This window comes from Kickxella alabastrina (genome assembly GCF_025024165.1).
Source record: "Kickxella alabastrina strain RSA 675 chromosome Unknown BX661scaffold_2, whole genome shotgun sequence".
NCBI classification, from domain to species: Eukaryota; Fungi; Kickxellomycota; class Kickxellomycetes; order Kickxellales; family Kickxellaceae; genus Kickxella; species Kickxella alabastrina.
Window position 1 is genome coordinate 874,783 of NW_026251473.1, and position 12,338 is coordinate 887,120.

General features: G+C 51.9%; 4 protein-coding genes across 4 annotated transcripts; 2 read left to right on the top strand and 2 right to left on the bottom strand.

Annotated features, from left to right (window-relative positions):
- The first annotated feature begins 454 nt into the window (after nucleotides 1–454).
- Nucleotides 455–1,871, top strand: BX661DRAFT_177046 (rab protein 6). The gene is given in 3 exon segments (XM_051534546.1): nucleotides 455–699; nucleotides 882–1,258; nucleotides 1,273–1,871. The coding sequence occupies 3 exon segments, from the start codon at nucleotides 633–635 to the stop codon at nucleotides 1,438–1,440; spliced, it is 612 nt and encodes a 203-aa protein (XP_051394734.1). The 5' UTR covers nucleotides 455–632; the 3' UTR covers nucleotides 1,441–1,871.
- A 674-nt stretch (nucleotides 1,872–2,545) lies between these two features.
- On the top strand, nucleotides 2,546–3,309 carry BX661DRAFT_168702 (60S ribosomal protein L2; the record flags this gene model as incomplete). Its single annotated transcript, XM_051533449.1, has 2 exons — nucleotides 2,546–2,725; nucleotides 2,755–3,309. 2 exons carry the CDS (start codon nucleotides 2,546–2,548, stop codon nucleotides 3,307–3,309), a joined length of 735 nt encoding a protein of 244 aa, XP_051394735.1.
- Nucleotides 3,310–4,348: 1,039 nt separating this feature from the next.
- On the bottom strand, nucleotides 4,349–5,153 carry BX661DRAFT_177054 (HSP20-like chaperone). The gene has a single exon (XM_051534547.1). It carries the CDS (start codon nucleotides 5,055–5,057, stop codon nucleotides 4,545–4,547), a length of 513 nt encoding a protein of 170 aa, XP_051394736.1. The 5' UTR covers nucleotides 5,058–5,153; the 3' UTR covers nucleotides 4,349–4,544.
- A 1,332-nt stretch (nucleotides 5,154–6,485) lies between these two features.
- Nucleotides 6,486–7,644, bottom strand: BX661DRAFT_168704 (uncharacterized protein; the record flags this gene model as incomplete). Its single annotated transcript, XM_051533450.1, has 2 exons — nucleotides 6,486–6,944; nucleotides 7,042–7,644. The coding sequence occupies 2 exons, from the start codon at nucleotides 7,642–7,644 to the stop codon at nucleotides 6,486–6,488; spliced, it is 1,062 nt and encodes a 353-aa protein (XP_051394737.1).
- Nucleotides 7,645–12,338: the final 4,694 nt, after the last annotated feature.

Genomic DNA, 12,338 nt, shown 5'->3' on the forward strand with positions numbered 1-12,338 from the left:
GTGGACGTGGCGTGCTGTGGCCCGTAGTCTTGGTCCTCGACTCTTTTGAAAATGGTCGTCCCCAATTTTTTTATTTGCTACTTTGATTTTGATTTGATTTTTAGACTGCCCTAAATCCTGTTTTTGCGCCAACTCTCTCCTCATTATCATCATTGTCGCCGTCATCGTCACAGAACCACAGTTACCAAAAGAAAAAGATGTGAGCACCAGGGGAAGAAAGGAGAGAGCCCCGCAGCGCCCACGCCTTGGATGCTGACCAAGCCGTTTTAAATAACAAAAAAGCAAACATGTTATATTTTCAAACATCGCTTCTGGGCTCGTACGCTCTTGATTCCTACTCAGCTCGGTCCACTCCCAAGATCTTGATTACAGGTGCGGAGTGATAAAAAAGTTTCAGCGACATAGAAAGAGAGCGACCAGGTACAAAGATAAAAACACTCTTTTGTTATGCCGCTCTTTGCTTTAATTAGATTTTTTATTTTTGGTACACAACACCACTGTGTTTTTGTATTCTCATCTTAATTTTCTGCAATTTGCAAACTTTACCATCACCTCTCCATTTACACTACCTGATACTTATTCGTACACATACAAACACACATAAACCTTACAACGTAAACAATCACATTACAATGGCAGCACAAGATGGCACGAATCCTCTGAGCAAGTACAAGCTGGTCTTCCTTGGCGAGCAGAGCGGTAAGTACCAAAAGCAAAAACAAAGAGCAATGGACATGCCTGAGGACCGCCGACCTGACAAGGCCGATGTAACTGTTTGTGCTTTGCTTCTGTTGTAGCTTTGTCTGTGCAGGCGCCAAGTTAAACGACCCCAAGACACATATCTCAATATCACTCTGGTTGTACTCTTTTTTAATGTGTAGTTGGAAAGACCTCGATCATCACCCGGTTCATGTACGACACATTCGACACAACATACCAGGCGACCATCGGCATTGACTTTTTGTCCAAGACTATGTATCTTGAGGACCGCACTGTGCGGCTCCAGCTGTGGGACACCGCCGGCCAGGAGCGGTTCCGGAGTCTGATTCCCAGCTATATCCGCGACTCATCCGTGGCACTGGTCATCTACGACATCACAAACCGCGAGTCCTTTTCGCAGACATCAAGATGGATCGATGATGTGCGCGCCGAGCGCGGAAACGACGTGATTATCGTGCTTGTCGGCAACAAGACTGATCTCAACGAATCGCGGCAGGTGTCCACTGAGGAGGGTGAGAAGAAGGCGCGCGATCTCAACGTCATGTTATGGAGACCAGCGCAAAGGCCGGCCACAACGTCAAGGCCCTGTTTAAAAAGATCGCGCAGGCCCTGCCTGGAATGGACGCCAGCATCAACGAGGCCAACCGCACTTCCATGATCGACGTTGCCCTGAACGCCAACAGCCCGAAGGCGACTGATGCATCGAACTGCGCGTGCTGAGATGTGCCGAGTTGCGCTGGGATATTTGTGATTATACTTACATGCTTAGGACTCGGCTTAGCGTCTTTATTTGTTTTTTTGCGGCTGCTCTTGAAGTTACTCGTTGAATTGCATGCTATTTTGCTACATTTATTTATTATTTTTTGGTAAACAGCACCTGAGTCTGAAAGCGCAGCAACACTGGCAACCAACAGTTAGCGTCTGATCAACAGATGCTGCAGCCGACATCCCAGCTCGGCTCAGTACGGCTCGCTCATAAATTCCGCGAGGGCCGCCCATTTGCTGGCTGGTAAATACCTATTTCAAAGCGTTGTTTTGCCCTCATCCCCACACTTTTTTTTGCCTGGCCGAAGCCGAAGTTCGAGGGCCCAGCGAGTTTGGTATTTTTCGAGCCTTTGCTGTTTCAGCCTGAAGGTTCACTCTTTCTCATTCCCTCGGTATATCCATTATATCACACACAGGTGGGTCATCGTAATAAGTACTGGATAATACATTCTGGGCCGTCGCCGAATCCATCAGCACAAACGGGACATAATACACACGCTTGCTATGCGTATTTCAGAGATGGATACACCAGGAGACACGCGACGTTGGGCTGATGGATGCACAGAGATTAACGCGGGATGGATTCAGACAGTGTTGCAGGTGCCGTAATTGGGGACGATCAGCATAAATGAGAGGGGGCGGGTGGAGGCAGACAGTAAATTGGAATTTTGGAATTTGATTTAGACGGCGTTATTTTGCATTTGCGACATTACGACCTGAAATTCATAATTCAGCACTCCGATTGCAAATGCTAGTGCTGCTTGCAGACGAAATACTGTTTGCAACGCCACACTACACGAAGTTTGGCTTAACTCTTTGGTCTAGCTCTCAGCTCTCAGCCCCAGTTTACAACAACAACTCACTACATACATCATTAAATCTCTGAGCGGCGATCTATTGCAGACACAGCTGTTGCTTACCTGTTTGACTATGTCACAGCGCTATATTTGCGTTAGAAAAAGACAAGGAGAAACGAAAAAACTAACAATCAGCAACTTTTGGCGATTTGTGCACACGCAATTCGACTTGTATATTTTTCTGTAGGCACTAATATCTCACCATGGGTAGAGTCATCAGAAGTCAGCGTAAGGGTGCCGGGTCCATCTTCACGTCCCGCACTCACCGCCGTAAGGGCGCCGCCAAGCTCCGCTCGATCGACTTCTCCGAGCGCAACGGCTACATCCGTGGCCTGGTCAAGGAGATTATCCACGATCCCGGACGCGGTGCCCCCCTCGCCAAGGTCAGTTCCGTGACCCCTACCGCTTCAAGACCCGCACTGAGCTGTTCATCGCCACTGAGGGCATGTACACCGGCCAGTTCGTGTTCTGCGGTAAGACCGCTCAGCTTGTTATTGGTAACACCCTCCCCGTTGGAAAGATGCCCGAGGGTACCATTGTCTCGAACATTGAGGAGAGACCCGGTGACCGTGGCTCGCTCGCCCGTACCTCCGGTAACTACGCCACCGTCATTGGCCACAGAGTTGAGGATGGCATTACCCGTGTCAAGCTCCCCTCGGGTCACATGAAGGCTCTTAAGTCTGACTGCCGCGGTACCATTGGTATCGTTGCCGGTGGTGGCCGTACCGAGAAGCCCCTGCTTAAGGCTGGTCGTGCTTTCTACAAGTTCCGTGCCAAGCGCAACTCGTGGCCTAAGACTCGTGGTGTTGCTATGAACCCCGTTGATCACGTCCACGGTGGTGGTAACCACCAGCACATTGGTAAGGCTTCGACCGTTGCCCGTAGCTCCGTTCCCGGACAGAAGGTTGGTCTTATTGCTGCTCGCCGCACTGGTCTCCTGCGCGGTACCAAGAAGCTCAAGGAATAAGCAGTTTACTTTTTTCGAAAAAGACATGTTTGAAATACATTTTATTGAGTCAACAGCAACATTATTTGTCCACGGCAAAGACCGGCGGCAACCGTTGCACTTTCCGTAGTTATCTTTTTGTGTCTGCCCGAGTGATCGACGCACAATGGATGATGGTGTGACCTTTAAGGCAAAGACCCAGAATAGAAAAGGACACTAGAAGAAAAGAATGAGGGTACAAGTACCCTGCAAAACAACATCATTTCCCCAGATATATTGACTAGCAACCTGCCGGGTATTTAGAAACTAGTGGCAATAGATCACTATGGTTGATGATATTATCCAGTTTGCTGCTTCTTTGAAGAGAAGAAGCAGGGTCAGATTGCTTCTTGTGCGCACACTTGGGCTTGGGCTTTGACTTGAGCATCGATCTATACTCAGGTTCAGCCAACTCTGACAATGCCTTTTTGCGTGAAAAACAGAGAGGACGCTTGCCTGTAAACAGGGCATTAAGGATGATGCAAAAGTTTAGCACTGCGGCCATGTCGCGATTATTCCACTTCCGTCTGCCTAATGGCACTTTTTCGCCATCCTCAACCCGCGTTCCGTCAGCCCTGAAGGTTTGTAGGCAGTTTTCCATTATTCACTGGAGCAAGCCATGTCATAAAATTTAGCAAAGTTTTTCTGCTGCCGGGATTATATTTATGCCTGTTGCGGCTACCTGCTCCTGCTCCTGCTGCTGCTGTGCGGCCAACTCATTGCGCATCCTCTGTCTGATTTTGCGCTCGATCTTGCCCTGCGACCAGCTGCTCAGCCTGGCAATGCGCTTGAGATTATCAGCAGGCTGGATATTAATGTACTGCTCCCGATTCCGCTCAGCCAGCCCACCCGCAGCTGCTGTGACATAATCAACAGCGGCGTTGGTTGCAGCTGCGACAGAATTGGATGAATATAGTTACATTTTAAACATCACATTTAACCTATAGTCAAAGCACCAGTCAGACATAAGCGCTAAATACTTCCCTGCATCTTCAAAAATCTGAACTTTCTGATTTTTAGGCTAAAAACTAGGGAAACGGGTTTTGAAAACCCCCCGCTTAAAAATCTAGAATTTTGCTATAAATGTCTGGAAATTCCAAATTCCATTTACATTAGTGTAATGCAGCAGGCACCTCGGCAAAAAAGAGACCATTGTTGGAATGCTGCTTAAAAGTCCTAATGTTTGCTGCTGTAATTAAATAGTTTGTTGGTTCAGACTACGCCGAAGCGCCCTCAAGAGTAGGCCACTGGGCCTGAGCAACCTTGACCAGTGTAACCTCAGCCTTGGTCGACAAGAACTCAAACGAAGATGCAGTGGGGTCGATCTCGTCGTAGAGCTCAATCTCATCATCATAGACCTTGTCCTCGCCGTACACCAAGTGTACCTGCAGTGCGCGAGGTACAAACTTTATCCAGCTCGCTTCGCGGTCGATCTTCTTGGCGTAGATAGAGACAATGACACTGGTGCCACTTTGGTAGTAGTCACGGCGGCACTTCTCAGCCTGCGCCTTCTTGTCAGGCCGCGTGCCGACAAACAAGTGGCGGCCGCGCGCGCAACCCTTGATGCGCAGGAACTCGTCAAACTCGGTGGCCCGAGGCCGGCAGCACGTCCAGCCCTTGTTGCCCTCGTGGAACAGCGCGTTGCCCGGGTGGAACTGACACTGCCCGTCCTGGTGCGACTCGTCCTCAGATACGTAGACCGCAGTGCACCCATTGCGCTTGCACTGCATGCCCGCAGGGACCAGTATTCCGGACGGGTCCTCATCGATGGGCTCTGGCTCCGGCGCCTTTGCTGGTGCTGCCAGCGCCACTGGCGGCGCCGGTGCTGCGGCGCCGCTTTGGATTCCGCATTCTCATCGGCTGTACTCTGTAGCTCCGGCAGCACATCGTCGTGCTTTGTCAGGTCTGCCTTGAAGGGATCGTCCTTGTTCTTGGGCTCGCTCGAGTGCGGGGCCAACTGGCAGCCCTTGATGTCCATAAACTCATCGAACGAGTACACCCGCGGCTTGCAGCACGTCCAGCCCTTCAAACCCTCATGGAATTCAGGCTTGCCAGGGTGGTACTGGCACGCAAGGGGGTCGTTGATCGTCTCGTCAAACTCTAAGCCGCAGCCGTTTCTCGTGCATTTGTGCATTTTGAGTGTGGTTTTGAAGTGTTTTGGAATGTGGTAATTGAAAGAATGAAAAAAATATAAAATGTGAAATTGCAAGCACAGAAAGCTGGTAATCGTCGGCAAAGGCGCTTTTCATAGCTGGATGCTGGTCATCTCGGGAAGAAGTGGCATCCGCTTTATAAAATCCTAGTGCTACCGCTTTCGTGGAAAATGAAAGAACCCGAAAGAAAACGTAGAAAAGCCTTGGCCTGAAAGCGTTCTGGCGCAGCAGCCGCTTTGTGCTGCACACTGTATTGGTGTAAATGTATTTTTTTAGAATTTCCAGACGTTTATAGCAAAGGTCCAGATTTTTAAGCGGGGGATTTTCAAACCCGTTTTCACGCAAAAAGGCATCGTCAGAGTCTGCTGAACCCGAGTCTACAGCGACACTTGAGACTCTGCTCAAACCAAAGTCCAAGCCAAAGCCAAAGCCCAAGCGTGTGCGCAATAATCAACCTCCCCTGCTTCTCTTCAAAAGATGCAGCGAACTGATTAATATCGTCAACCATAGTGGTCTATTGCCACTAATTTCTAAACACCGGCAGGTTGCTAGTCAATATATCTGGGGAAGGATGTTATTTTGCAGGGTACTTGTACCCTCATTCTTTTCTTTTAGTGTAGTCTGCAATCTTAAAAGGAAAATACAATGTTTTTGACATACACACACAGATACAAGATAAAAACGCTTAGTAGGGCTCCTCTGCTATCACTGCGAACGCATCCTCAAATTCGCCCAGCAGGTGGGCGTGGTGCGGCTGCATGGCCCACAGCTCGGCCGGGCGTATGTACATGTAATGGGTTACATACCGGTCCTTAGTCTCACAGCACTGCTTTGCGCACAGCGACGAGGCCGACTCAGTATCGAGCGCAGCTCTGATGCGCTTGACATGCAAAATAGCAGGCCAGACGTCCACAAACGAGTAACCAGTGCACTGCTTGAACATGGTGCCATCAAGATTATTGGGAGTCGTGCCCAGATAGAAGCATGCGGCTGCCAGTTCAGATCCTAAAACCGCTGGGCGTTCTGGCAGTGGAGCAGCGCGTCAGCGTAATCGCAAGCAATAGCAAACTGCCGCGCGTCAAACCGCCTGGCAATGGCTGCCGGGCATTCCTGCGTCTGCCATTCGGGATCGAGTTCGCCAAGTATTGTTGGGTCGGCAAACTGGCTGGGGAACTCTAGCGCGGCACGCTGGAACGTCAGACTGAGGAACTCGAATATCGTAGGGGCTGCTAGGTGCCAGCCTAGCGCAGTGAGCACATCGATCTCGGCATGCTTCAGCTGGTCGCGCGTGAACGCGTCCTTGGAAAAGTCGGTGAGCTCCGACAGTGACGGCACGCGGTGCTCCTCGGCCTTCATTGCGATAGAGAGGCACGCCGTGCCGTAACACTGCAGCATACTGGGATCGACCACCAGACTGGTGTGCGTCAGGAACCGGTCCAGATACTGCACAGTCAAATGCAGCGTCTGGCGGTACATGCGTAGTCGGCCGCAACCTCGCTGAGCCAATCGACCAGAATCGGGCGCATCCGCAGTGACATTTGGGGTGCCGCGACAGTCCGACCTCCAACCCAACGTTATATTTTCCCTCGATGCTGAACAGCAGCTCGGCAAGCTCCGTGAATGTCTCAGACAAATCTGTATACTTCGTGATGACCACTGGCTGCAGGGCCTTAATGGAAAACTGAGACTCTTTAGTCTCGAATGTCTCTTCGTCTTCGACAAGCGCCGGCAAATGTATGGGCGATGACGGCGCAATAATCGTCATTTGCGATTCAAGAACCGATGCGCCAGCAGTGAAGCCCTTATAAATCGAGGTGTTAGCCGTCAATATTCCAATGCTGACATCTCCTTTCTCCTCTTCTTCTTCTTCGTCATCCTCTTGCACTGTGTAGTCAGAGTGCAGCAAAATAACGGTTGCCTCGGACGACAGTTCTTGGCTGCTGGCCTCGCGGGTGTCAAATGCAGGGTACTTTCGCAAAGAGCCTGACGGCTTGCGCGCAGCATGTGTAGTCTGTGTAGCAGTAGATTCAGCAGCGAGCGGCTGGCTGGCAGTGAGTACAGAAGCAAAAGCAAATGCAGAATCGGCTGTAGGCTTGGCGCTGGTGTTGGTAGCAGCGGGCTCAGCAGGGGCAGTGCCTGCGGTTTTGGCGTGCTTGGCCGACATTGAGGATAATGACGCGTATTTGCGAATGCCAATTTCTGCGCACCCGCGCTTTATGGCCCGCTTGGTCTTGTCCACAAACTGATCCATGCACGCATTATCCGGAACCTCACACAGTCCACGTTTGAGAGATGACTTGGATGTTGCCGCTACTGTTATTGTTAATGGCGACGATGATGGTCCTTCTTTGTCGATGCGGCTGACAGGCTGGTCTGTGAACGGGTGGATATGCGCCTAAGGGCACTTGCGCCAGCCCATGCTGGTATGTCAGCAGGCGCTGCCGGGTCCACGCTGCTGATGCTGTTTTCTTTGTTGCTCTTGGGTACCATTATGCATATTTGTCAGGCTAAGGTGCAACACCAACTTATGTGCAGGAATATAATGTATGTGGGCGCCAACCGACTGTTCTGTTCTGGACTGACCGAGCGCGAGGAAAAAATTAAATTTGTGAACAGTGTGGGAATTGCAGCACCAGGGCAAGGGCAGAAAAGCTGATATTCGAAAAGGCAAAAAAAGAGATACTTGTAAAGCAGAACCTAGGACCGCGACGAGCCTTGTACTATTAATGCTGGCTCTCCCACTCCACTGTAATCCAATTTCAAGGCGGGGGCTGAAAAACAGGATTGAGGATGAAAAAAATTCGAAATGTACTTTTTTTTGGCTTTGCACGCAGGGAGAATGAACGATGCGGCTACATTTTCGATTTATTTGTTTTGTAGTTTTACGCGTGTGAGGGCAAAAAAAAGCGACAAATAATTCCTAGGTAAGCAATTTCGCGCTTACCGTGGCTCGCGATTGGGAAATTGGGAATACTACCCCTTGACGCGACAAAAGCCAACGCTTCGATTGGTCAGTTCCTGATGTGGAAAATGCGAGGCTTTAAATTTTGGATTTTTGTCGCGTAATTGCAAAAAAAAGCCAAAGAGCAAAACGTAAAAAACGTAAAAAAAAGTACTGCAAATGGCTGGGAACACTATGGTGACGGTGTTTGCTGCTGGAAGCAGCGGAACTGGATCTGGGTGCGGCGCGTGCAGTCGCGCAAGAGCTTGTGAATAATGTCCCAGTGCTCGCTGGTCAGCGCGACCCCATCGACCTCGCGCAGGCTACCAGCAGGTGGTTCTGACACTGAGCGGCCTTGCTGGGCAGCAACCCGTTTGGCCCTTTCCTGCGTGCGCTCGAACGCCGACCGCACGTAGCTGTGCAGCAGGCGGAGGCACTCGCTGGTGGGCGGGGTCAGGTACATCTGCAATGTCTGGCTGATCACCAGTGTCTCAAGGACACACTGCAGCATGCCGCCCACGCTGAAAGAGTCGATTGCGCGGATGCACTCCAGCATATCCTGGGCCAGGTTCGCCGTCAGCACTTGGAAGACGCGCTTCGTGAGGGGCTGCTGCTTGACCATGTGGTGCTCGGCGCCGGCGCCCAGCTCGGAAATGAGGTCCATGATCTCTGCGTGCGTGAACACCATGTATAAGAGCGCCTCGGACACATACGGCTGCGTGTCCTTGGGCATCGCGCTGGTAGACCAGCTGAACCCGCCGAGCAGCACGCCGCGGTGCACAATGTAGCTGAGCTGCTTGGACTTATCGCGGATGTAGTACGAGAATATCATCTCGTCCAGGCGCCGCAACATTTTCTCAAGCTGCGGCAGCTCGTCCGCGACGTCTAGCTTGAACACATAACGCACCGCTTTAGAGTGCAGGAGATCGGGAACCACGAACATCCTGAACGCGGTCAGGTTGCTCAGCGTCGCTAGGATGTAGAAGCTGCGGCTGCTGTGTCTGCTGCGTGCCTTAGACGCGTCCTGTCGACCACTTTCGACCATTGAGTACCTGCGCCCGGCGGCCGTCGTGGAGCTCGCCTCGACCTTGGTCGGAAGATTAAATGAGAGGCGACGGGACATGCCGCTGTTGCGCGCGGGCGGCGTTGACGGCATCTGTAGGGACGCGCTGGCGCCAAAACTTGAAGCCTGTGCAGAGCCTGGCGAAATTGGCATTCCGCTGGCGACAGAGCGGTCATCAGCACCAAGCTGCACGCTGCCGCTCCCATCGGCTGCTGCGCTGTGTTGAATGCCAGCATGTGCAGGGTATCGAGGAACGAATACATTGTCCCAAAAAAGGTGCGCTTCACGTGGGACACCGCCATGTTGTGCATCGAGTGCGAGCGCTCGCCCTGTTGGCGCTGCCCCTCGTCAAAGTTGGCGTCAAAGTGCGGCGTTTCGCCGTTCATCATAGTCCGCGTGCTTTTTCCGGGCTGCAGCGCCGCAGAGTGGATCGTGCCGAGCTGTCCGACAATGGTCTGCGCAGTGCGCAAGAAGAGCGGCAACAGCTCAGTGTTTGCAATGGACTCGGCCACTGCATCTGATGAGCCCTTGGCAATTTGGCGGTCACGCTGCGACATATAAAAAGCCGGCCAGTAACTGGTGCCGTGGTGCAGACACCAATTCTCGTGCAGAGACATTGACTGCGCGTCGCGGTCCCACATCTCGCACAAGAACAAAACCAGGCCAGCCTTAAGCTGGCTGATAAGGTTGGCGAGAATAATCGCTGGCTCTTGCGCCATGTCAATGGCCTCAATGTCGTTGGCTGTGTTGACAACCAGCTCCATGATGGCTGTCATAAAGTGGCCGGCCAGCAGGGCGTGTGTCTGTGGCAACCGCTGCAAAGTGGACCTGATTGCTTGGCTGCCCAAGGACTCAAGGTCCACAACGACGTTGTTTTCGCCAAGAATTCCAGTCAGGCGCAGCACAAATTGGCTGTACCTTTCGATTATCCCTCAAGCAATGAATGGCACTTGGACACCCTTTCGAGGTTAAGTCCGTGCTGACGGCGCCGGCCACCGCCATTAGCGTCTGGCTTGCGATACAGATCCTCCATATACGCCTGGCTGAGCTTCCAGAAGTCAGGCAGACAACGGACCAGCGTTTGAGAGAGTGTGCGCAGTGCGTTGTACGTCTGCTTCCACGTGTGGAACTCTGCGTCACGGCCATGTGTGAACGCCGGGAAGTCTGCAAACGCCTCGATATTCAGTGCCCTGGTTAGCTCGTCGGCCCGGCGTTCATCGTCGATCGCTGAGTCCTTGGCTGTCGCGCCACCAATAAAGCTCGAGCTTCCAATTCCGCTGAGCGTGCGGCGCCGCTCGGCCTGCATGCTCTGGTGGCTGGTTTGCAAGATCCTCTGCCTGTGGGCCTTGTAAATTTCATCCATCTGCTCGACGATCCATGCGTGCTGGTGCTCAAGGTAGTATACAACGGGGTCCTTGTCTCCGGGGTCCACCTCAAGGAGATATCTGATTACATTCTCCTGCTCGCTGTAAGGCCTCCACGGCTGACTCAGATGCTTGAACAGCGCGTTGCGAAGCTCCACAACGCTCTCCTGCGCCTCCTTCCACACATACTGGAAGATCTTGATTAACGCGTTTGGCTGGGAGCCGTCGGCCGCAATGTCGTCGACGCCATCAATGTCGCCGTTGGTCACAGCTTGAAAGAGCTGACGGCCCTTCTTGTACTCGCGCACGGCAATGTCAAACTTGCCTTTGCGCATGTACTCGATTAGGCTGGATGGCAGGTTGAAGTAGAACTTGTACCGCTCAACAACGCTGAGTGTTGAACGAATTTTTTCTGAACGCGCCCGCCGGTCGATAATCGGGTTGTAAATCTCGTCCGCCTTGAGCGTTGTGCCCTCCAGCGCCTGGCTGAACGCGCGCGTGCCGTACTCGGCCTGCTCATTGAGCGACCTGGACTTCATCTCCTCATACAGTAGGTCAATCTTGCTGCGCGCGTCCACAAAGCGATCAAAGTTGTTGTGCACTAGAATCTTCAGGGCCTCAGTGCCCTGCGATACGGACTCGCGCAACAGCCTCGCGCCCTGGACAAGGTCGGCATAAGAGGTGTCGCTGTGAACCACTGCATGAACATCGTCGGGGAAAAGTTTTTGTTTGATACGCTAAACTTTGCGCGGTATGACATGTCACCAAGTGCTGGGCGTTGCCCTTGCTCTCGAGGACTCCTACCACCGACTTATAAACATGCAGCGGATCACGGTCGCTAATGGCCAGATTATGTGCGGACACGCTGCCTGCCAACGTGGAGTCACGAAACTGACTACCATCATCGTCATCATCGTCATCATCATCATCGTCGTCGTCGTCGTCATAGTCATCGTCATTATCAGCCTCGCCATACTCGCCATTTCTGCGGCTTCCACGGCGCCGCCGCCGGCCGCTACGAGAGTTGCCCTCGCGGGTCTGGTTCATCCGCGAGCCACCAGAGTCAGATATTTCGTGCATGCTGTCTAGCCCCATGTCGTCCTGCTGCTCCAGGCGACCTCGGCCGTTTGATTCGCCATTGAAATCGTCACCGGGGCCAAATGTCGTGCTAGTAAAGCTGTCCAGTCCATAACGAGCCAAAACCTCAGCATCGTCAATGGGAGGCATGGCTTTTAAATTCAAAAAGAGACTGGTGAATGCGAATTTGTGTTTATATATAAGAAATTTGGTGTTTGGTGACGTGCAACAAAGAATGAGCAGAGATGAGAAATGCGATGCAATGCAATCCAACCCAGCGCCTGAGTGCAAATAATAAAAACATGCGAATGTTTTTATCACGTGTATTTTTATTATTGCCAAATCTTGATTTGATCAAATCGGGGATGGCTTGTCAACCAAATTAAAATGCACACCTCAACCAAGACAACTAA